A 25598-nucleotide genomic window follows, 5' to 3' on the forward strand; every position below is an offset into this window, starting at 1 on the left:
GTAAACACTTGCCTATGACGGCTCAATCGGAAATTACATTTACATTGCTATCGGCCAATCTGTAACGCTTCAGCGATACAGATTGAATAGTCCCGAGTCTAGTAGATTCATAAATATTTGGGTACTTTTTCCAGAGGAGAGTATGTACAATGTTTTTTTTTTTATATCATGGGGATTTTCAAGCCATGATATTCAGTCAATATAAAAGGTTGTTACTCATGTGAAAACATAATAGCACTATGGTTATAGACAATGCATTCTGGGAGCTAGATATCACTTAGCCAAAGGCCTCTGTGAGCTGTTAGCCAGGCTGAACCAAACTATTAGTACTGCTATCATTACAAACGGCACATTCTTTTGACTTACCTGCCTTATACTGTACTAATAAGGTGCATTGCCATGACATTTGTATTTTATTTATGTATTTATTTATTACATGATCGCTGTACAAAGACATTAACTGCTTTCATACTAGTTTGTATGTGTTTGAATAAAATGCTTTTGGAATGAAATGTGTTTAGAGTGTGACAGACATTGGAGTGTGAACATTGTATTTCATGCTGAAGTACAAAGTAGATTCACTGTAATTAGTTAATAGTTTTATTCGATTTATGAAGACCAGATTAGAAAAGTACAGTCATAAAAGCTAGAAATGTGACTAACTCAAGGGTACTGTATATGAAATGCACTCACAGCATCCTCGGGTAACATTCTGCTACTGACAAAGCAATCCCACTGTTGCCAAAATTATTACTATTAGTTAATGGACAGACAGATGTACTTTGTACAGACAGACACAAAACATTTAATGTTACATTTCCATTTAAGATGTATTTTTTTTATATAGTCAGAAAATTGCATAGGATAATGGGTTAAATGACTACCTTTGGTTTCGTACAATTCAACAAAACATTCAAGGTGGTGCCAGTTTAACCAATGACACAAACATACACGTAAATGGAAGTTTGATTAATAATGACTTTCTGCTTCATTTTTGTGACATAAACACGGAATTGCAGAGAAAAACAAACGCTACTAAAGTGAGAAAGACAAAAAACAGTGACAAGTATTAGACAAGACAGTAAACAGAGACAAATTTGAACACACCTCTTCCTCTGACCTATTGGTGCAACAGAAAATACGGCTGAACTACTTTGTCAGTGCCATATCAATTAACCCAGTTATTTTAACATTGCGACATAAACCATTAAATACACAAACACGTGAAAACAGGATAATATGAACAAAATATATACTGTATTAAGTGGTTCAGAAAAAGCACAAAGAGATACAGTATACCTCTACCCACGTTTGGTAGAATCCTTACCTTAAGGCACTCATATACCTCAAGTGCAACATAACAAAATTGATCTTTCGCCAATCACAAATCTTAACCAATGACTCCATTGTCCTTGCAACAAAGTTTTGGTAAAAGGGCATAACCCATTGGGAAAGATATAAAACACAGGTACCTGAGGCACTGGGATGTGATCTGGAGGAAGACTTTTGAAAAAGAATGATTCAAAATGGCAGTAAGTTAGTCAGATGTAACTAAACATATGAATGATAAAATGATATATAGATTCTCCATCGGTTTCCTCTTCAAAAAATCACCACTACATTGATAGTGTGTGTACAGTAGAGGTGTAGGCCTATACATCACTTCAGCCTGCAAGCCCATGATGCTGGAGCCCAGTGTGAGGTAAATACTATTACATGTCTTCACATTTCTTTAAGGGCAACTTCACCTCTTTTCAACCTTTTTTTTTTTATAATCTCCAGCACAATTCCAGTGTCAACATACAGTACCAGTCAAGTTTGGACACACCTACTCATTCAAGGGTTTTTCTTTATTTTTTACTATTTTCTACATTGTAGAATAATAGTGAAGACATCAAAACTATGAAAAAACACATAAGGAATCATGTAGTAACCAGAAAAGTGTTTAACAAATCAAACTATATTTTATATTTCAGATTCTTCAAATAGCCACCCTTTGCCTTGATGACAGCTTTGCACACTATTGGCATTCTCTCAACCAGCTTCACCTGGAATGCTTTTCCAACAGTCTTGAAGGAGTTCCCACATATGCTGAGCACTTGTTAGCTGCTTTTCCTTCACTCTGCCGTCCGACTCATCCCAAACCATCTCAATTGGGTTGAGGTCGGGGGATTGTGGAGGCCAGGTCATCTGATGCAACACTCCATCACTCTCCTTCTTGGTAAAATAGCCTTTACACAGCCTGTAGGTGTGTTGGGTCATTGTCCTGTTGAAAAACAAATGATAGTCCCACTAAACCCAAACCAGATGGGATGGCGTATCTCTGCAGAATGCTGTGGTAGCCATGCTTTGAATTACACACACAGTACCAGTCAGAAGTTTGGACACACCTACTCACACCGTCCCTGTAGCTCAGTTGGTAGAGCATGGCGCTTGCAACGCCAGGGTTGTGGGTTCGTTTCCCACGGGGGGCCAGTATGAAAATGTATGCACTCACTAACTGTAAGTCGCTCTGGATAAGAGCGTCTGCTAAATGACCACATTTTTATATAAATGTAAATAAATCACAGACAGTGTCACCAGCAAAGCACCCCCACACCATAACACCTCCTCCTCCATGCTTTACGGTGGGAACTACACATGCAGAGATAATCCGTTCACCCACACCGTGTCTCACAAAGACACAGCGGTTGGAACCAAAAATCTCCAATTTGGACTCCAGACCAAAGGACAAATTTCCACTGCTCGTGTTTCTTGGCCCAAACAGGTCTCTTCGTCTTATTGGTGTCCTTTAGTAGTGGTTTCTTTGCAGCAATTTGACCATGAAGGCCTGATTCACACAGTCCCCTCTGAACAGTTGATGTTGAGATGTGTCTGTGACTTGTTTGGTTACTACATGATTCCATATGTGTTATTTCATAGTTTTGATGTCTTCACAATTATTCTACAATGTAGAAAATAGTAAAAATAAAGAAAACCCCTTGAATGAGTAGGTGTGTCCAAACTTTTGCCTGGTACTGTATATATAATGTTATGTAAAGCTGAACATTATACACTAAACAAAAATATAAACGCAACATGTAAAGTGTTGGTCCCATTTTTCATGAGCTGAAATAAAAGATCCCAGAAATGTTCCATATGCACAAAGCTTATTTATCTCAAATTTGTTTACATCCCTGTTAGTGACCATTTCTCCTTTGACAAGACAATCCATCCACTTGACAGGTGTAGCATATCAAGAAGCTGATTAAACAGCATGAACATTACACAGGTGCACCTTGTGCTGGGGACAATAAAAGGCCACTAAAATGTGCAGTTTTGTCACAACACAATGCCACAGATGTCTCAAGTTTTGAGGGAGCGTGCAATTGGCATGCTGACAGCAGGAATGTCCACTAGAGCTGTTGCCAGAGAATTGAATGCTAATTTCTCTACCATAAGCCACCTCCAATGTTGTTTTAGAACATTTGGCAGTACGTCCAACTGGCCTCACGTCCAACTGGCCACACAACCGCAGACCACGTGTAACCATGCCAGCCCAGGACCTCCACATCTGGCTCCTTCATCTTCAGGATCATCGGAGACCAGCCACCCGGACAGCTGATGAAACTGTGGGTTTGCACAACCAAATAATTTAATTTCTGTACAAACTATCAGAAACCGTCACAGGGTCCTCACCAGGGTCTTGACCTGACTGCAGTTCGGCGTAGAAACCGACTTCAGTGGGAAAACGCTCACCTTCGACGGCCACTGGCACGCTGGAGAAGTGTGCTCTTCACGGATTAATCCCAGTTTCAACTGTACCGGGCAGATGGCAGACAGCGTGTATGGCGTTGTGTGGGCGAGCGGTTTGCTGATGTCAACATTGTGAACAGAGTGCCCCATGGTGGCGGTGGGGTTATGGTATGGGCAGGCATAAGCTACGGACAATGAACACAATTGCATTTTATCAATGGCAATTTAAATGCACAACAGTGGAGGCTGGTGGGAGGAGCTATAGGAGGACGGGCTCATTGTAATGGCTGGAATGGAATTAATGGAGCGGAGTCAAACATGTGGTTTCCATATATTTGATGTTTGATACCGTTCCATTCATTCCATTCCAATGAGCCTGTCCTCCTCCCACCTGCCTCCATGGATACACAGAGATACCGTGACGAGATCCTGAGGCACATTATTGTGCCATTCATCCGCCGCCATCACCTCATGTTTCAGCAAGATAATGCACGGCCCCATGTCACAAGGATCTGTACACAAAATGTCCCAGTTCTTCCATGGCCTACATACTCACCAGACATGTCACCCATTGAGCATGTTTGGGATGCTCTGGATCGATGTGTAAGACAGCGTGTTCCAGTTCCTGCCAATATGCAGAAACTTCGCACAGCCATTGAAGAGGAGTGGGACAACATTCCACAGGCTACAATCAACAGCCTGATCACCTATGCGAAGGAGATGTGTCATGCTGCATGAGGCAAATGGTGGTCACACCAGATACGGACTGTTATCTGATCCACACCCCTACTTTTTATTTTTAAGGTATCTGTGACCAACAGATATCTGTATTCACAGTCATGTGAAATCCATAGATTAGGCCATAATGAAATGATTTCAATTGACTGATTTCCTTATATGAAACCATGTTGCATTTATATTCTTGTTCAGTGTAATTTAATGAAATGCACTGCTCTACCAAATGCAACCGAACACCTTCATACATGGCTAGAGTTCCAATGGGAATCATCAACACATTGACATTTTGGATATGTTGTATATGAATCTTGCCTACATCACAGCTGGCCCTTTGAAAACAGAGGAAAGTCATTGGATATGCATCCTTGACGCTTATCAAGGAAAAGTCCATCAATAATGTGACAATACGTGCGGTCACTAACCCACACATGCTCAGAAACACCAAAAGCGTCCATTGTTAGTCCACTCACTCGTACATCACAGAGCCAATCAGAAGCTGGTCTCATTCATGGGGGGTTTAGGACTGGTGGGGGGCACAGGGGAGGAGCTCTCTGGAGTGGCTGCTGCAGCTTCAGGGGGCGGGACTTCTGTAGTAGGGGAGGTGCCAGCTCGACGAGGCGACACAGGGGTCTGGGAGCGGGTTGGACTGACGATTGTAGCAGGGGCAGGGCTGGGTGAGGTGGGCTGTGGCCGGCGCAGTGATGAAGATGACAATGAGGCGGGAGAGGCTGCAGGGGGGCAGGAGAAAGAGGCGGGTGTCCGTAGGCCCAGTCTAGCCTCCAACTCTGAGCATACAGCCAGGCTGCGCCGCGTGCCCCCCTCCACCCCTCCTGCAGAGTCCGAGACCTTGGCAAGCTCCTGACAACGTTCAACAAAATTACCCCTGCGCAGAGACCCCATGACACGGTCCCGGTCTCTGTCCTGGGGGGCGGTGCGGCCGGGCCGGGGGCTGCCGCTGCTGCTGAGGGAGGCCTGGCTCAGACCCAGGTGGTGGGGCTGGAGGCCCAACCCCGCCATGGGGAGAGCCATGTCCCGGGGCTTGGTGAGGGGCACCGGAGGGGCCTGGCGGGGCAGGCTACCAGAGAAGGGACCCGAGCTGCTCACACCACCTCTGGTCCCGCGCTCCCTGGAGCTCTCACTCTGGGACTGCAAACTGCAGAGACAAGATAAACAGAGAGAATATGATCAGGGCCTAAAATTAACTTTTTGTTCCACCAGCCACTGTGGCAGGTAGATGAAAAATATCTACCAGCCACTCAACTTTTTTTCACCATAATTTTTATTTTTTATTTTTTATGGATGACCATGCTTTGTAATGTTTCTAAAACAAGAAATGTATTAGTAAGAAGTAATGTGGTATATTGCTACATTTAGGGGCCTCCTGAGTGGCGCAGCAGTCTAAGGCACTGCATCACTACTGACTGGGGTTCGATCCCAAGCTGTATCACAGCCGGCCGTGACCAGGAGTCCCATAGGGCGGCGCACAATTGGCCCAGCGTCGTCCGGGTTAGGGGAGGGTTTGGCTGGGGGGGGGGGGCTTTCCTTGGCTCATCGCGCTCTAGCGACACCTTGTGGCGGGCCGGGCGCCTGCAAGCTGACGTTAGTCGTCAGTTGAATGGTGTTTCCTCTGACACATTGGTGCGGCTGGCTTCCGGGTTAAGCGAGCAGGTGTTAAGAAGCAGCGCGGTTTGGCGGGTCATGTTTCGGAGGACGCATGACTCGACCTTCGCCTCTCCCGAGCCCGTTCTTTTAACGAATATATCAGATGAGACAAAATGTTGAGCTGCCCCTTTAAGGGCGGAAGGTTACCGGGGCTACTCGAGTCATGTCATGTGTGTCTGTAACATTTGGGATGTGACTAGTAGTAGACAGCATCTACGGTGTCTCTTTGCTATCAGTTGAAGCAGCAGATTCAAACTAACATTGAAAAACAACCGAGCTTGTGAACAAAACAATGTAAATAGCCAAGAAACAAAAAGACGTAAATTAGACCAACTTTTATGCTTTTCTGTGCCAGCGCCTCCAAAAATTAATCTATCAGCTCTTCACTCTCAGTGCGCGAAGCTGCGCGAGGTGGGATGTAGGATTCATATTTCTTTGTGCGATTAGCAGCTATGAAACAAAACAGCAGAAATACTGTACTTTGAAAGCAGCTACTTCAGCATTTTTCTGCTAGAAGTTGCAACTCGCACTATATGCTCATACATGACTTTTTGACTATTTTTATTCACAAATGCAATGCTCACACTGTATTGCCCGGCAAATTGACCCCCCCTCTAAATGTGGCTGGTGAAGTAGACATTTTTATCCGCCAATACCTACATCTACCCGCATTTGGTTGGTGGCGGGTGTTCATTTTATGCCCTGAATATGATGTGCACTTGCAAAAGTGGGTTAACACATGCAGCTGTATGGGGGTAGCATGCGCCTGATTGCATGGGCAGTTGGCAATGGTGGGTGGTGTACCTGCAGGTGGAGGAGTGGGTGAAGGAGGCAGCAGGACTCATGTCAGGGGTACGGGTCAGAGCCAGGTCACACTGGTCTAACAGCTCCAGCAGCTCCTCTTCTGTAGGGCCGCCCAGCGCTGAGGGACAACCAGACAGAGACAGTCAGAGACACAGCACAATGTCTATGCCACATCACTTAATAAAACCAGTCAACACAAAAAGCCATGTGTTTAGAGTGCGGGGTTGTCTTACCCCTGATGTCCACTTTCCCTGCGATCTCCATGGCGGTGGTCAGGTCCCACATCTGGATGCTACCGTTGGCGTGGCCACTGAAGAGGTAGCGGCGGGGGCGTGAGCCGATGCGGCTGGACCCCTCACACTCGTGGACCATGAAGGAGGTGATGGAGGTGCCGTCCACAGAGCGCACCTCACACACCCTCTTTCCATTGGACGAGAGGCGCACGTAGAGTTTGTCTGTGTCAGGGATGACCCTCTGGATAAATACCTGCTGGTCGTCTCGCTCTCCATAGGGACCTGTTAGAGAGGAACAACACACAGCAGGTACCCTTACAGTCCTTTCTCACTGCATCTCCAAATGTTAACTTCAATTAAACATTCAAACCAGTGTCCACTTTTGACCCCTGACCTCTGTCTGCTTACCTATCTCAGTGCCGGCAGCACAGCCCCCGTGGCCGTCGATGTCCTCCAGAGAGAGGATCTTGAAGGAGGTGAGGGGGGTGGAGCCTGGCTGGGTGGAGATCATCCCCCTGAAGCGAGTCACCGTCCAGGTCCGCACGTGGTTGTTGTCTGCACACACTGACGACACGACACAACAGGGTTAGCCCAAAAACATCTGCACTAAACTTGGATGACCAATGTTTCTCTGTCAAATGAATTCATTTGCATAATATCCAACAGCTTACAAGCGGAGACAGTAGAATACACCGCTAATTAACGATCATCACTAGAACATGGGAGGCTCCTGGCCAACCATTCTCACCTGATATGAGGTGTTTCTCAGAGAGCATGATCTTGGTGACGGGGCTGCGGTGGACTGAGAAGGTCTGGAAGAGCTGGGGCCCAGAGCCCACTGTCTCCGGGTGTTGCACTATGACCCGCACCGTGCCCGAGCTGGTCCCGTAGGCGATCTCGATCCAGTTGCCGCTGTCGCCTGACGACACATTGGGGACTTTTATCCCATACACCATTTTAGCCTCAATGCATGCTGTGTTATGTACCGTGCATATCAAGAAATGGAAGTGGATAGTCAGCCGGCAGACCCAAAGATTAAGGTGAGGAATTAGGATCGAAATTGGTATAAAGTTAGTGTTCGTGTTAGGGACGTTAGGTTAGGGTAAAGGTCAAGATTAGGTTAAAGGTTAAGGTTTGGCAAAGAGTTAGCGAAACGCCACCAGGAACCATTCCAAATCTGCCAGCTGCCTATAAAATTATACGGCCATTGCTGACCATAAATGAAGTAACATGAAAATGATTGTTTTGCACCATGCATCTATTAAGATTGTATTTCCAATAACCATGATTGACTAATATGATACTTGCTCATCCTTAAAAATATGCAGAAAAAGCTATTAATTTCAGTGAAGGTAAAAATCGAAACGGGCAGACATACTTGTTTTGGGTGTGAGGTAGACACTGAGAGCAGTGATGGCGTCCTCCGTGGGGTCGCGGTATAACTCTGTCACTAGGAGGTCATTGTCCTTCATCCTCAATGGAAACTTCTGAACATCTGTTGACAAGAACACATCAATGAGAGGTCTATATTTTGCAAGTGTATTAATATACTTATACTGAATGATGTATTAGAAAAACACCTTGACTGCATTCTGCTATACAGAAAAACGATTTTAATAGTTTTCCATTATTGCATCATATGTAGAAAAGATGACTTTCCTTACCTATATAATATATGGACCCATTGTTACAGCCTAGAATGAGGAAGGAAGCGGCAGTATCATAGCTATTAATTGGAACCACATCTTGATTCTGAGAAGGGAAAGAAAAATGGAAAACATGAACAACTGATGTACAATACACATTTAATATATGCTATTTAGCCAACGCCACTTACAGTCATGTGTGCACACATTTTACATATGGGTGGCCCCGGGAATCGAACCCACAATCATGGCGTTGCAACTGAGCCACACACAACCACATATATTATTACTACACATAATATATACGTTCTATTGACATGACATTCTTATAGAATGCATGGATACAACTTTACCTGCCAATGTTTGGTCACTGCATTCCATACTCCCACTTTCCCTGTGTGGCTGGTGGCAATAAGCTGGTTCCCCACAAAGAAGAGAGCCTCCACGGGGACATTCAGACTGAACACCCCTGGAAGGAAGCAGGTACAATGGAGACCTATTAGCACGGCCCTTACATAAGCCCCCACAACTACCTTTAAAGTGGTCTCTTAAAATACTAACGACAAGTCAATAGTCAATATTTTGAGCGATAAAAATGATATCACAGCTATATTTGTTTTAACACTGTGCGTTCATTCGTTTGCAGACTGACCTATCTCGTTGCCGTTGCCGTCAGGACAGATAGTCCAGAGGATGATCTCTGTGCCCGAGGCCACGGCCACCATCTTGTCGTTGTCTCCCAGGGAGCCGCCCATCACCTTGGCGTTGAGCGCCACCCTGTCAATCACCCAGTCCAGACGGGGACTGGTGAACACCTGCTGCCAGCCCGTAGACTCCTTCACTCTGATGGAAGAGGACAGCACAGTTAATACCCTCTTTGGTCCTTACCAAATGACTGATTCATATGACACTGTGACATCATGCATGGAAGTCCTGTGTCCTTACCTGTAGCAAACAACAAATTGTGCATAAGCCACAGCGATCCAGTTGTGGTGGCCACATATGATGCGGACCATGCCTGGGTCTGCAACCTGAGCTGTGTAGTAAGGGAAAGATGAACAGGTATTTGGTATTTTATTAGGATCCCCATTAGCTGTTGCAAAAGCAGCAGCTACTCTTCCTTGGGTCCACACAAAACATGACATAATACAGAACATTAATAGACAAGAACTACATTTTTTTTTTTTTGAAAGCACACGTAGCCTACATATCAATACATACACACAAACTATCTAGGTCAAATAGGGGAGAGGCGTTGTGCCGTGAGGTGTTGCTTCATCTGTTTTTTTAAACCAGGTTTGCTGTTTATTTGAGCAATATGAGATGTAACGGTGAAGGTGAATCCACTTGTTGATAATATTCCCTTAAAAATAAAATTATAATATGCCATTTAGCAGACGCTTTTATCCAAAGCGACTTACAGTCATGCGTGCATACATTTTTGTGTATGGGTGGTCCCGGGGATCGAACCCACTACCTTGGCGTTACAAGCGCCGTGCTCTACCAGCTGAGCTACAGAGGACGGGTCCAGGTTAGAACTTTTACTTTCAATACAGTGCAACCAGACAAGACATATTGATAGGAATACTGAAGCTAAATACAATGTAAAAACACTGGCCGAAAGATCGTCAAGGACTCGAGTCACCCGAGCCACGGACGGTTCACTCTAACCCTAGCTGTCTCCCTGCACAGACCTGCACCTTGAGACTATTTGCACCTTGAGAATATCTGCACCTTAAAGACTGTTTGCGCTGACTCCCCACACATCCAACCACTTACACAAACTTACACACACAACACAGTCCTGCACGGGTCCGTTTTTTGGAGCCACACTCGCCCCGCGCCGGCCACATCAATTCCGAGCCCCACCCAATATCCATTTACATTACATTTACGTCATTTAGCAGACGCTCTTATCCAGAGCGACTTACAAATAGGTGCATTCACCTTATAGCCAGTGGGACAACCACTTTACAAAGTTATTATTATTATTTTATTTTTTTTTGGGGGGGGGGGGGGGGGGTAGAAGGATTACTTTATCCTATCCCAGGTATTCCTTAAAGAGGTGGGGTTTCAAATGTCTCCGCAAGGTGGCGAGTGACTCCGCTGTCCTGGCGTCGTGGGGGGAGCTTGTTCCACCATTGGGGTGCCAGAGCAGCGAACAGCTTTGACTGGGCTGAGCGGGAACTGTGCTTCCGCAGAGGAAGGGGAGCCAGCAGGCCAGAGGAAGGGGAGCCAGCAGGCCAGAGGAAGGGGAGCTAGTAGGCCAGAGGAAGGGGAGCCAGTAGGCCAGAGGAAGGGGAGCCAGCAGGCCAGAGGAAAGGGAGCCAGCAGGCCAGAGGAGCCAGCAGGCCAGAGGAAGGGGAGCCAGCAGGCCAGAGGAAGGGGAGCCAGCATGCCAGAGGAAGGGGAGCCAGCAGGCCAGAGGAAGGGGAGCCAGCAGGCCAGAGGAAGGGGAGCCAGCAGGCCAGAGGAAGGGGAGCCAGCAGGCCAGAGGAAGGGGAGCCAGCAGGCCAGAGGAGGGGGAGCCAACAGGCCAGAGGAAGGGGAGCCAGCAGGCCAGAGGTGGATGAACGCGACGCCCTCGTTTGGGTGTAGGGACTGATTGCTAACCATGTTTATGCATATGCTTTTCCATATTTCTTCCGTAAAAGAAACATTCCAACGTATCCCTATCCAATATAGGGCCGATTGTAAAGGGTTAAAGGGATTTATTTAATCCAGGACATGAAATGCAAAAAAACATACCAACAAAGGGGATATTGACTAGCAGGTTTTTGGACAGAAACGTTTTACAAAGTCAGCGTTTGGAGACAGTGTCCAGGTAGACAATCAGGACAGACATCAGGACAGTATCCGACATCAGGACAGATTTTTTTCTGCAACCCGACCCACCCACATAGAATTATTAAGAGAGACGATTCGTGTCCCGCCAAATAACACATTTATTGAATTGTTTTTATGACTCCAGAGTAGGAGGCCACTAGGCTATTCGCCTTCCCTGCATGAATGAATTTGTCTGCATCGCTAGTCACCATTTGGATAAAAGGAAACCATGAATTAAGAACGATAGGCCTCTGTTCTTATTTTCACAATGCAACACATTGGCAACTCAAATTGCTTTGAAAAAGAGCCTTCTAATTACCTAATGAAAGCCTATAGCCGACATAACAAAACACCCTTACATTCAATATTGTTTAGATAACCAAATAGTTTAATTTAAACTTAAATAAACTATTCCTAGAATCAAATAGGCTAGACTGCCAAAACAGCCTTTATTCATTTAGTAGGCTATTGGCTACTCAAACTTTTACCAGCCGCACAGGTTTAAACTATATATGGCCTGCATATGGTCTAAATGAACGAAAGATTGAATTAATGTAGCTTAATAATTAACTACTCCGTTCCAAAAATACTGAATCTTAGGAGTAGATTCCTAGAAGAAAAAGTGTTTTCTTTCTACTAAATGTCTTGGTAAGTCACGGTATTGAACAAACTTAGGCAGCAGGCAGGCAGACTGTGCGCAGGCAGCTCGAGATTATTTGATTGACAGTTCTGGGAAGCGGCATTCCTTTACAGACAAGTAAAATGCCCGTTCAGCAGCGCTTCAAAACTATCTCCAGAGGTTTCGTGTCGGCGTTTAAAAAGCCGTAGTGTACCCAGACAAACAAACATGCCATAGCCGAGGCGCTTTCGAGGGTAGATATAACTTCATTGACCAGCCCTAGCGGTCATACATACGTAATAGCACCATTGTGAATTGATGTGGAATTTTATGATTTTTTCTTATCGTTTATTTTTTTTTATTTCACCTTTATTTAACCAGGTAAGCCAGTTGAGAACAGGTTCTCATTTACAACTGCGCCCTGGCCAAGATAAAGCAAAGCAGTGCAATAAAAACAACACAGAGTTTTAACGGAAAACCGATTTTAAAAATGGCAGTTGAAACTTTAAGAAACATTTTCTATTTGTCACATCCCTAATGCATACTACCTCTTCTATTATGTATTATTGTACTGCACTGTTGAGGGAGCTAGCACACAAGCATTTTGCTGCACCTTTTATACCTGCTGTTAAATGTGTATCTGACAAATAAAATGTAATTTGATTTGATTCCAAGGCCTTTTTTTAATTTATTTTTTATTTTATTTAACCTTTATTTAACCAGGTAAGCCAGCTGAGAACAAGTTCTCATTTACAACTGCGACCTGGCCAAGATAAAGCCTTACCACCACTGATCCTCTCCTCCATCGTTGCTTTACCCAGCATGCCCGCGTTGCCCAGGTTGGGTGGCATGGTGTTGCTGCGTCTCACTGGAGCTCTCTCCATGGGCAAGGCACAGCCACCCATATACTGAGGCCCCGCCACACTGTGACGGTTCCTCCGCTTCGCCGGGTACACTGGTCAACAAGAGGAGACGATAAGGACATCAAACTTAACACACAACTTGCCTGTCCTTGAAGTGAAGTCAAATCTAGAGTAGATCAGCCTACCTGGAGGTGGGAGATAACCATTGAAGAGCACGTTTCCACAGGAGGATCGGTCCAGCTCATCACAAAGCTGCAGCTTACGCACTGAGGAAGAGGAAAAAAGTAATCAAGGTGCAGACACTAATACATAGAAAGACAGCCTCTCATTCACAGCTGTATTTGACTAGCTACTGGCTACTTTCGTACCCAACGGAGTGATTCCATAGAACTCAGCTTCATGCATGAGCAGGTGCACATTTATGGACCTAAAATGAAAGGTTAAGAAATCAAATGTTGAAGACAACATGCCATCAAGGCTGAATATATACCATTTTTTAAACGTATTAAATGTAAACAAATGTAAACAAAGGAATCAGCACCTGGGAAACAACTCTTTGGTACGCAGGAAGTTCAGTATGGGAGTAAAGAGCGATGGGTCCCGATCTATGAAGATCTGTGGGAGATAAAGATCAGCAGCACATTACAAATATGTTACAAGTAGCCCTAAGTGGTTGCCAATATCAAATAGGTTTATATACACATTGCCTAGGTTGTTCCATCGATTTCAGACAACTTACCGCTCCAGTTTCATCCTTCAAGGTTGAGATCCTCCCACTTAGAAGACTGGCAGAGACAACACAACTCACTAGTTAGACCTTACTGAGTGATGCTACAGCAAATGACCATATGCCATCACTATGGCTGGGTAATTAATGAGTTGGAGAGTCATTATGAAGACACTTGTGACTTTAATAAAGGCATTGGCCTATGTCTCAAAATAAATAGATAGTTACCTACCTTGAGAAAAAGGAGTCTGGGACCCATGTCAATGTCTGTCTGGAGGTGCTGAACCTGAAACAACATGATCACTCAAATGAGCATTCACACTGACTCAAGTTTGATCAAGTTCAAAACAATTTATCGCAGTTGTAAATGAGAACTTGTTCTCAACTGGCTTACCTGGTTAAATAAAGGTGAAATAAATCAAATAAAAAATTGAAAAGCTAGCAAGCTAACATTACCTAGTTAGCTAGCTTTAAACGTTCCGGCTGCACTGTGAAGTCAGTAGCTAACCTTACTGTCAGAGAGAGATAGTTTAGCTGGAAAAATATCTAACTATCAGTAGGTAGTTCACTAACTTAGGACAATGTTACTAACGTTATTTGCTTACTAAAGATATATGGCTATCTAGTTAGCTAGCCAGCCAGCAACTTTTAAATAGCTAGCTAGCATCCACCCAACAACAATAGCTAGCTATCAGTAGCTAACTATTCAAAGTAATCACAGTTCTCACCTTTTTCCTCCAACGTTTAAATGGATAATGTCTCCGGTCCTTGCTATATTAGCCATATTGTAAACTGTGGGAATGTTCATGCATTCCCCACAAAGTAAACATTTGAGTTAATCTATCACAAAAAGTATTTAGCCAACGACAACGTTATCAGCATAATTGTTCCTACTACAACTTCCTGAAACAGAACCTCCTTCTTCTTCTGTGGTGTCTGACAGTCAACAACAACCAAATGGTCATCGCCACGGCGCCACCAGTTCTTCTGGAGTGCGGAGTACAGGCGCAGTTTACCCAATTATTGTTTTTACTGTAGGCTTCAAGCAACGTTTGACATAATGCATATGATCTGGTCAGTATATACACTACATGACTAAAAGTATGTGGACACCTGCTCGTTGAACATCCCATTCCAAAATTATGGATTAATATGGAGTTGCTATAACAGCCTCCACTCTTCTGGGAAGGCTTTCCACTAGATGTAGGAACATTGCTGCGGGGACTTGCTTCCATTCAGCCACAAGAGCATTAGTGAGGTCGGGCACTTATGTTGGGCGATTAGGCCTGGCTCACAGTTGGCGTTCCAATTCATCCCAAAGGTGTTCGATGGGGTTGAGGTCAGGGCTCTGTGCAGGCCAGTCAATTTCTTCCACACCGATCTCGACAAACCATTTCTGTATGGACCTCGCTTGTGCACGGGGGAATTTTCATGCTGAAACAGGAAAGGGCCTTCCCCAAACTGTTGCCACGAAGTTGGAAGCACAGAATCGTCTAGAATGTAATTGTATACTGTAGCATTAACATTTCCCTTCACTGGAACTAAGGAGCTTAGCCCGAACCAAGAAAAACAGCCCCAGACCATTATTCTCCCTCCACCAAACTTTACAGTTGGCACTATGCATTGGGGTAGGTAGCGTTCTCCTGGCATCCACCAAACCCAGATTCGTCCGTCGGACTGCCAGATGGTGGAGCGTAATTCATCACTCCAGAGAACGCGCTTACACTGCTCCGGAGTTCAATTGCGGCGAGCTTTACACCACTCCAGCCAACACTTAGCATTGTGCATGGTGATCTTAGGCTTGTGTGCGGCTGCTCGGCCACGGAAACTCATTTAATTAAAAGCTCCCGAAGCTGACGTTGCTTCCAGATGCAGATTGGAACTTGGTAGTGAGTGTTGCAACCGAGGACAGAGGATTTCTAGGCACTATACGCTTCAGCACTCGGTGGTCCCGTTCTGTGAGCTTCTGTGGCTGAGCCGTTCTTGCTCCTAGACATTTCCACCTCACAATAACAGCACTTACCAATTGGCAGGGGCTGCTCTAGCAGGCAGACATTTGACGAACTGACTTGTTGAAAAGGTGGCATCCTATGACGGTGCCACGTTGAAAGTCACTGAGCTCTTCAGCAAGGCCATTCTACTGCCAATGTTTGTCTATGGAGATTGCATGGTTGTGTGCTCGATTTTATACACCTGTCAGCAACGGGTGTGGCTGAAATAGCCAAATCCACTCATTTGAAGGGGTGTCCACATATTTGAGTATATATAGTGTATCTACTCAGGGTGGAGGTGACAGTGACATAACAGACAGAAAGTAGAAGCAGAAAGTTCTCCTCACAACTGGGCTCCAAGTTGCTAGGTACATTGTTCAGCATGTCTGTAAACCATTATCACAATTAATCAAAGCATTATTCATTCAATACATATAAAACTGTGTGAACAGATAAGATGTTTGAAGGTCTGTAGTTGTTAGCTTCAATAATGTTATGTGGACTTGCTGCTATTTTGTCCCTAGCTGTAGCAGCAGTGATACACAAATGTATGGTTTTCTGCATGAGCTGTGTTAATACTAAAACATGTTGTATCAAATACAGTAAATACTTTACATATTTTTCTAAATATGCAAAGAAGAGTGAATGTAACTGGAATTAGTATTGGTCCAACATGGCCCTTTGGCCTGCATATATTTGTAGAGCCACTTGACAAGACATTGGCACTGAACTTCACATGCAATCAAAATTAACAACACAGTGTTTTTTTCAATATCACAATTTGTATTTATCAATTCAAAGAAACAACTGTACAGCGTCAATGATTTTAAGTTGGATCTGTTTTATACATTATTATTCATTCATTCACCTTTTCCATGTACTTAAGTGAGTCACCCCATTATTGTACAGTGAGTGTTTAGTGGCGGAATGAGACTTCAAAACATGCAGAGCAGTATTATAATAGGGACTATGTAATTCATGCAACTTCTATGTCCTGATATTGTGATGTTTTCCGTTGATGTTGTACAAATGAACCATTTGCCCCATGGATATTAAAATTTGTTGACCCCCCCCCCCCCTTTCACAGCAGAACAGAAAAAAAAATGTAATTATTTATTTACAGAAAATACTTTAAGCAATGACATTTTGTACAGGTCATCAAGCTGTTGACCTTTGCAAGACATCCATTCAGTAGTTCCCTAAAAACAGTGGTGCTCTAGGGTCAAAGGTCAGGAAATGAACGGTAGGTGTTGAGCATTGACTTGTCAACAAATAGCAGTGGAACATCCTGGATGAAAACTGCACTGTCATTATTATTCCCTGAAATGAAAAATAAAACGTATTCTAGAAAATATGGATTTGAGTTTATAATGGCATTAGACTATTGATTTGTAATGGTTGAGGTGTGGATGCTTTCATGAAGGAAGCACTCCAGGACTTAACGCACATCACACATTACAGATGCCCAGCTGCGCAATGTTCTAACATAACTGAAAAATCATGACTGCACGGCTAATACAGAGGCATTGTATCAATAATGGGATTCCTCTCACAAGTCTCCCTATGACAACTTAATGCTTGTGTGTATATCAACTGTAGGTTATAAAATGGTGCTTTCTAGGTATTAACAACGTCCAGCTGGTTTGTAATTTGAAAGTTTATAAACTCAAATTACCCTCTGTAAAACAGAAAAGTACAGGATAACATGGATCGGGCCCTTGGCCATGACAACAGACTTGCTGGCCCACATTTGAAAAATGACTACTGGTAATTTATCCAGATAGCTACCGAATGAAACCTTAGCATGAATAATTGGATGAAATATTGTATAGGCATGTTTGTATTTAGGACGTGATAGATTTGTGAAACTTGTACTTCATGCACCGTAGCTGGAATACCAGCTGTTTGTAATGTGTAACAAGCAAGACAAGCATGAAAAACTGCAATGTGAAATATCTCATATCATGGTTGAACATGACACTCATACTTTTCAGGCTAGTGTACTTAATGTCCATTCATGAAGATAATTCAAACCTCATTCTCCTTTAATCAAATAAACACATTTCACTCTCGGACCCTTAAGCACCACTGCTCCTCAAGCAATAGCACTGTGTAACGGGGGAGCGTTTTAGTGCAAAGGAAAAGTTGCATAAATTCTCTATTCGCATCAACAATAAGTTCCTGTCAACCTCCCTAAGCCACCATAATACTTTGACTGCATACCATCTGTTTAGAGTGAGACTATGGCATACAAATATGATTTCTGTGACAGCAGTACACAGAGAGTACAATGGTAAGCAACATTTCCAAACAAAGATACCATTCAGACATCGAAATTAGTGTTAAATCAGAACTAAGACAATTACGTACATCAATTTGAAACCAACTCGTTTTTATTGAGCGTATTGATTTTGGAATGAGACATCCTCCATATGAGCTGCCCAGGCAAGATTTGTCTACTCTAAACAATAGACAGTAGTGTATACTGCACAGTGAAACTCCTGAATGCAAGAATTCAGCAGACTAGCAGTTTATTGCTAGTATCCTCCCACTACACTATGATAATTGTACTGTATGCTACTCTGTAAAGTGTGTCATACGAATCTCAGGACTCACCTATAGAATCTCACAGATGTCCACAGTGCCCTATCTGACTGTGTCCTGTGTCATATAGTGTACTGTATTTCACATTCCATGTGTTAGTTATGTTCATTCAAAAATAAGTTCTGTTGATCCTTGCCTTGTTGTGTCCAACATGCGTTATGGATTGCATTGTTTTGGCATTCACGCCTATATAGATGCATAAAATGTGTTTAAAAAAACAAGGTAGAAAAAGCTACTCGGGAAAGATTTTGTGATATTTTCACTGTACTATCACCATCACTCCTCACTTCTGTGCAAATCTCTGATGTAAGGAACAGGCAAAGGATTTGTCCTTCCATAATGTAAGACTTCCCATGACCAAATATGGCTTTGCAGTGCTAAGACAAACCAATCATTTTATTGTATGATGCATGGAGAGGAACAAACGTGAACATGGTTGCTGATAGCTACAGTGGGGAAAAAAAGTATTTAGTCAGCCACCAATTGTGCAAGTTCTCCCACTTAAAAAGATGAGAGAGGCCTGTAATTTTCATCATAGGTACACGTCAACTATGACAGACAAATTGAGAAAAAAAAATCCAGAAAATCACATTGTAGGATTTTTAATGAATTTATTTGCAAATTATGGTGGAAAATAAGTATTTGGTCACCTACAAACAAGCAAGATTTATGGCTCTCACAGACCTGTAACTTCTTCTTTAAGAGGCTCCTCTGTCCTCCACTCGTTACATGTATTAATGGCACCTGTTTGAACTTGTTATCAGTATAAAAGACACCTGTCCACAACCTCAAACAGTCACACTCCAAACTCCAATATGGCCAAGACCAAAGAGCTGTCAAAGGACACCAGAAACAAAATTGTAGACCTGCACCAGGCTGGGAAGACTGAATCTGCAATAGGTAAGCAGCTTGGTTTGAAGAAATCAACTGTGGGAGCAATTATTAGGAAATGGAAGACATACAAGACCACTGATAATCTCCCTCGATCTGGGGCTCCACGCAAGATCTCACCCCGTGGGGTCAAAATGATCACAAGAACGGTGCGCAAAAATCCCAGAACCACACGGGGGGACCTAGTGAATGACCTGCAGAGAGCTGGGACCAAAGTAACAAAGCCTACCATCAGTAACACACTACGCCGCCAGGGACTCAAATCCTGCAGTGCCAGACGTGTCCCCCTGCTTAAGCCAGTACATGTCCAGGTCCGTCTGAAGTTTGCTAGAGTGCATTTGGATGATCCAGAAGAGGATTGGGAGAATGTCATATGGTCAGATGAAACCAAAATATATATTTTTGGTAAAAACTCAACTCGTCGTGTTTGGAGGACAAAGAATGCTGAGTTGCATCCAAAGAACACCATACCTACTGTGAAGCATGGGGGTGGAAACATCATGCTTTGGGGCTGTTTTTCTGCAAAGGGACCAGGACAACTGATCCGTGTAAAGGAAAGAATGAATGGGGCCATGTATCGTGAGATTTTGAGTGAAAACCTCCTTCCATCAGCAAGGGCATTGAAGATGAAACGTGGCTGGGTCTTTCAGCATGACAATGATCCCAAACACACCACCCGGGCAACGAAGGAGTGGCTTCGTAAGAAGCATTTCAAGGTCCTGGAGTGGCCTAGCCAGTCTCCAGATCTCAACCCCATAGAAAATCTTTGGAGGGAGTTGAAAGTCTGTGTTGCCCAGCGACAGCCCCAAAACATCACTGCTCTAGAGGAGATCTGCATGGAGAAATGGGCCAAAATACCAGCAACAGTATGTGAAAACCTTGTGAAGACTTACAGAAAATGTTTGACCTGTGTCATTGCCAACAAAGGGTATATAACAAAGTATTGAGAAACTTTTTGTTATTGACCAAATACTTATTTTCCACCATAATTTGCAAATAAATTCATAAAAAATCCTACAATGTGATTTTCTGGATTTTTTTTGCTCATTTTGTCTGTCATAGTTGACGTGTACCTATGATGAAAATTACAGGCCCCTCTCATCTTTTTAAGTGGGAGAACTTGCACAATTGGTGGCTGACTAAATACTTTTTTTCCCCACTGTACATACTGTGAGAGGAAAATAGGATCGGACTGCTATGGAAAGCCTCTCAACAAGAGATTTATCTCAAGCAAGACATGCATGTGATTCATTCATCCAGAAGCTAGGAAGCTTTTCTTTACATCCATCTGACATCGACTTGCACTCCTGAGGCCTTGGAGTGACCAATCGGCACCGTGTCATTTCTGTGTGGCCCCTGAACTTAGATCCTTGCTGTGTCCTCATCAATTCCTGTGGTTAGTTGAGCTGTTAGAAGCCTGGCCTGTGGAATGGCAGTGCCTGGAAGACTGAGGGAGAACTGAGGACGCAGATGTGAACAAAAAAACCTGAGCTATGAAAACCCTGGGAGTGGTGAGCAGCTGAACAGACACACACACATCCGCACACACATGCTCAGACACACACACAACTTAATTTATCATTTTTTGACTGTCTATAAAAAGCATTGTGATATTTTCTGAATGGACAAAAATAAATGTTTACTGGGTATGTGGAGTGCGGTTACCACCGTCTGATGGTCTTTGAGAAGGAAGGAGGAGGCTTGATGTCTTGTTAGATGGCTTCCAGTCCTGTCCCTCTGGTACTGGGTGGCTATGGCTGCTGGGTCCCTGGGGGCCTTTCAGGGGCCTGAGATGAAGGCATTGCTGAGTATGGCCGTGGGGGCCAGCCTCCGGGTAAAGGTTCGAGCTCATCCATCCAAAAGCCAGAACAAGCTTGTGAAGGCTGATGTTACCTGCCTGTTCTCTTTCTCCTCTGGCTCAATGTTGAATTGTACAAATTCAATTTGGATGAGTTTGATGACATTACAGTTTTGTACTGAGGAAAATCCCAAAAGTGAGAAAAGAGAGCCCAGAAAAGAATGATGGCAAAGTGAACGAGCAGAAATAGAAAAAAAGAAACAACATAAAATAATTGTTCTCCAAAAAGAGGCCAGTTGTGAAAAACATTAGATTATAAGATTGGATGTTCTAGACATACAATACATAAATAGACAGACAAGAGTTACATACAGATACAGCTCATCTCTTACAAAAAAATTAATGTAAAACATTATGAGCTACTTTTTCATACTACCAGTGATAACAACCCTCTTGTTACGTGTGTCCATCTCTTTCACACTGCTGCCCTGACTAGTGCACCAATGTCACCACCAGAGGGCAGAGGTGGAACGAGCCCGGGCAATAAGTGTTAGTGCCCAGGTCTGACACCCTCGGAGCAACAGAGATAAAGAGAGCGGGCAACAATGAGGGGCACACTGATATTCGTGTTTCAAATACCTCATGTCAGTTCACCAGGGTGATTTTCACTAAACAGAACTGAAGCAGGTGGATGAGGTGAAAGGGATGGGTCTTGACTGGGAGTCTTTTAAACCCCTCTCCCTTTCCCCCACCCAGCACACAACATCAAACTCATTTCTTCTTGCTGGACTTTTCTGAACGCTTGGTGTCCGATTTGGTCTCACCCTTATCTGACCTCTCAGAGCGCTCGGCCCTCTCCGGCCTTTCCCCCCGGTCTGACTTTTCTCCCCGCTCTGACTTGTTATCGGCCTTGCTGCCGTCGCGGCGCGTGCCCTCGTCCGTGGATGAGGTAGTAGGCTGGGTCTGACCCCATTTGGCAATCTCCTCATGCTCTGCGATGCTCTTGTTGATGTTGGTGGTCCAGGCCTTTAGATCATCCTGTGACTCGGAGAGAGAAAGGGAGATGAGAGAGAGCATGGGACAGGACGAATGATAAAGAACAAGAAAGGGAAAGAGAGAGGGCAAGAAACAGAAAGAAAGTTATTTGGCACATGGACAAACATTGCAGAGTCACATCGCTATTATATGACTGTATTTCCATTTCCAGTCAACTTTTGAACACCCTTTACCTCATCCTTTGCATGGAACAGAAATTCACTTCCGTCTTTCGTTCTGAAACAGAAGGACAAAGAAGTTGAGGGTAACACACACAAAGGCTATCTATACAGTAGACAAGACAAAACAACATGTCCCTGATTGACAGTGTGCCTAGAAGGCAGAGTACTAACTTAAGTGTAAAGACGTTTTTCTTCTTCTTGTATCCAAGGGTGACGTCGCAGTGGCAGTGGCCGAGGTTGAGCATGGGCTCGTTGTTGTAAGGTGTGGTGGTGTTCTTAGCATCCTTATAGAAGCCTATCTCTCCTTTGTTCAGCACACAGTACAGGTTGACCCAGGATCTGCTGTAGTGGGGGGAAAACGGGGCGCGTTCAGCAAAAACCAACCACAGGCTTAATGCCACCTAACCTCACTCACCTGGGGGCGTTCAAGATGACTGGCCGCAGTGGGCCGAGAGGGAACACACTGCTGAACAAACAATGAACCGCCGACCGTAGCGTGCATAGGTGCATACACGTGGCTTACCTTTGTGGAGAGGTAGGAAGAACAGCCAGCAGCAAGGAGCAACAGGAGAGAAGAAACAGAGAATTTGGTTAAATGACAGTATTGGTATTAGTGAACATTCATCTCACCTCTTAAGGCGATTCAGTGTAACACACATAAAAAGCTAGGCTTTACCTTGGCATGTACATAGCATTACATGTACATCAGAAACATTCATCCAATTGGTGAGTGAGCAGTGGGACTCATTTGTGGGATGAGTCTGTTGCGTTACGTGTCAGCCATGGCCTCCAGGGGGCAGTGCAGCAGCGAGAGGCGGACGGTTCAGTCTCCGGGGCCAGAGACCCATGGTAGGCCACCAAGCATGGCCGACTGAACGAAACGTCTCTCGGGAGGAAGCGGAGTGATGTGTGGCCACTGCAAGGACCTGTGCGGGTAGCCTGGCTATAGCTGCATATCGTACTGGCTATGGGCCAGAACCAGCACCAGGTTCGACCTAAGGCCCAGCAACAACATCCATCAACCAGACTGCTCTCCGTCAGGGCCAGTGTTGGTTAGGCACCATGCATGTTGCAAGCAGTGGAATGGCTGGTGGCTATCTCTTGGTTAAACTCTCATTCTGATACACTTCTGATCAGAAGCTAAACAGAAATCTGAAGTTCCAATAAAATACTAGAAGAGCATATGTTAAAGCAAATAGGATGCTAGAACATATGTCAACCCAGAATTCTATTTTCAATAGGTTACAAGAACATATGTCAACTCGGGTCATAAGCTCCAATAGGAATGCCTGAACATACAGTATGTCAGAGCAGTGCTAAAGCTCCAATAGGATGCTGGAGTATATGTCAACCGAGACCTATGGCACCAATCAGATGCTGGAACATATGTTAATGCCAGTGACATGCACCAATTGAACATTTCATAGGTAAAGTCAGTTGTTTTGTTAGCTTAGCATGCTCATAAGATCATGCCTGGTTGTTGTTTCATCAGACTCCCCCGTTAGGAACCTGCATGCCCACCTGTTAGAGCTCTTCCTCATGGTCTCGATGTCCAGCTTGCGAAAGAGGAAGCCCTCGTGGTGGGCTGTGTGGCTGGGCGGCTGGGGGACGGAGGGGCTCACGCTCTGGGCCATCCCTGGCTCTGGTGCCGAGCGTGACCGCCGGGTGGTGGTGGCCTCTCCTGCAGAGGGGTCCTTGGGCCGGGGTCTCCGCCGGGGCTTGGGGCGGTCCCGTGCTCGCGGCCGGTCTGGACGTCCAGAAGACTTCTCTGGCACACCGTTCGGCACTTTAGGGACCTCCCCTCGGGCCTGAGGAAAGAAGAGAGAGGGCAGAGCTTAGACTTTAAATATAACGTGTAGCCGTTAAACACTCTCATTAATATAATTCATGTACAGATAACTCTATCTGTGTAATAAAGGTGGCACAGCTGGTGAACAGAAGACTCACCGTTGCTGCCTCTCTCTCTTTCAGTTGCTCCACTATGTCAAACAAGGTCTGGCCGCCTGACCTTTTCTCCCTGTAATCAGCCAAGACAAAAAGTGATACACCTTTCTGCAAACAGCACTTAATGACGCCAAGGCACAATGTAGTACTCACGTAGAACGTCTGTCTGACTGCTCCTTGGCTGTGTCGTGTTCACTGGACTCCTGTCTCTCCGTCCGGTGGCGGTCTTTCCTCCGGCCCTCGTGTCCGTGGCCCTCCTGCTCGCTGGACGTCTGCCTCTCCAGCTTCCTCTCTTTGCGCTCGGCCCGTTCCCGCCACACCTCCTGGGGCAGCTCATCCCGCCGCGCCTGGATCATCAGCGCCTCACTAGAGTGCTGGCGCTCCAGCCTGGCTTCCCTGTGACTGTCCCTACTGTCCCTACTGTCTCTGTCCCTGTCTCTCTGCTGGGGCTCTGACCGGCTGCTCCCCGCCCGGTGGTCTCTGCTGCTGGGCTCGCTGTTCAACCTCTCCCTACCCATCCCCTCCCTCCCCATCTCCTGGAGCACCACCTCAGCCATCACCGGCATCACCGGCGCGGGCTCCATTAACACAATATCTCTCTCCCTCTCTCTCTGCTCCCTCTCTCTCACCTCCTTCTCTCTCGCCTTCTCCAGCCTACAGGCCACAAGCATGGGCGTCACCATGTCGTCCATGTGTTTGATCTTAGGCTGCCGGAGGTACTGCGAGGCTTTCACCTCCACTGCGGCGGCTGCACCAGTCACCAAGCTTGCAGCTATCCCTTTGGCCTCGACCGCGGGGGTGACCAATCCTGCTGCCAACCCTCTGGCTTCCGAGGAGGCAGTCCCCAACCCTGCTGCCACCCCTCGGACCTCCATGGCTGCGGTGGTCCCTAAATTTGTTGCCACCCCTCTGGCCTCCATAGCGGCTGTTCCAAGGCTGGCTGCCACCCCCACTACACCCCCAACCACTCCCCCCATCTCAGGGATGGTCCGGGCCTCCAGGCTGCTGCGGTAGCTACTGGAGCCGTTCATGATGGGGGTGTAGTTGGCCACGGTGGAGCCCAAGCGGCGGGCCACGTAGGATGGCGAGGGTTCCTGGGGGGGCCTTTCGGCTCTGGGCTCGGCCTGCTCGTAAATGATCCGTCTCATCAGGGGGGAGCCCTGGCTCCGGGCAGGGGACGTCTCCTGGGGGTCCAGGAACACCTTACGACCCAGCAGGGGGGTGGGAGGGAGCTTACTCTGCTCTGCTTTCATCTTCTCCACCTGGAACCAAATCGAGAACTAAACATCAGCACTTCATA

At 45.3% G+C, this 25598-nt stretch overlaps 2 protein-coding genes across 2 annotated transcripts in view; both read right to left on the reverse strand.

Moving 5' to 3' along the window:
• Nucleotides 1-586: 586 nt before the first annotated feature.
• LOC311105936 (SH3KBP1-binding protein 1-like) lies at nucleotides 587-14771 on the reverse strand. Its single transcript, XM_084148170.1, has 17 exons — nucleotides 14582-14771; nucleotides 14086-14139; nucleotides 13866-13911; nucleotides 13668-13741; nucleotides 13495-13553; nucleotides 13312-13392; nucleotides 13048-13218; nucleotides 9764-9854; nucleotides 9471-9661; nucleotides 9172-9287; nucleotides 8837-8924; nucleotides 8551-8667; nucleotides 7921-8091; nucleotides 7581-7736; nucleotides 7173-7454; nucleotides 6940-7057; nucleotides 587-5626 (listed from the first exon to the last, which is right to left on the reverse strand). Exons 1-17 carry the CDS (start codon nucleotides 14659-14661, stop codon nucleotides 4963-4965), a joined length of 2559 nt encoding a protein of 852 aa, XP_084004296.1. The 5' UTR covers nucleotides 14662-14771; the 3' UTR covers nucleotides 587-4962.
• A 7137-nt stretch (nucleotides 14772-21908) lies between these two features.
• LOC311105934 (spectrin beta chain, non-erythrocytic 4-like) overlaps nucleotides 21909-25598 on the reverse strand; it is a gene marked incomplete at both ends in the record, with an annotated part of 69015 nt that continues 65325 nt past the window's right edge. The window contains 6 exon segments of the mRNA XM_084148168.1: nucleotides 21909-22181; nucleotides 22367-22409; nucleotides 22526-22696; nucleotides 23876-24162; nucleotides 24302-24371; nucleotides 24452-25560. Coding sequence (XP_084004294.1) covers nucleotides 21909-22181; nucleotides 22367-22409; nucleotides 22526-22696; nucleotides 23876-24162; nucleotides 24302-24371; nucleotides 24452-25560 — 1953 coding nt within the window.

The sequence above is a fragment of the Coregonus lavaretus genome (assembly GCF_964263955.1).
Source record: "Coregonus lavaretus genome assembly, chromosome: 30".
Lineage (NCBI taxonomy): Eukaryota > Metazoa > Chordata > Actinopteri > Salmoniformes > Salmonidae > Coregonus > Coregonus lavaretus.

Bases quoted from the DNA above. Each gene is read 5' to 3' on its own strand.
- LOC311105936 (XM_084148170.1), bottom strand. From the start codon at position 14,661: ATGAACATTCCCACAGTTTACAATATGGCTAATATAGCAAGGACCGGA. The intron at 13,393-13,494 runs GTACGAAAGTAG...CCTCTTCCTCAG, and splicing joins CTATGGAATCACTCCGTTGG to TGCGTAAGCTGCAGCTTTGT. The intron at 7,737-7,920 runs GTGAGAATGGTT...TCGTGTCGTCAG, and splicing joins TGAGAAACACCTCATATCAG to TGTGTGCAGACAACAACCAC.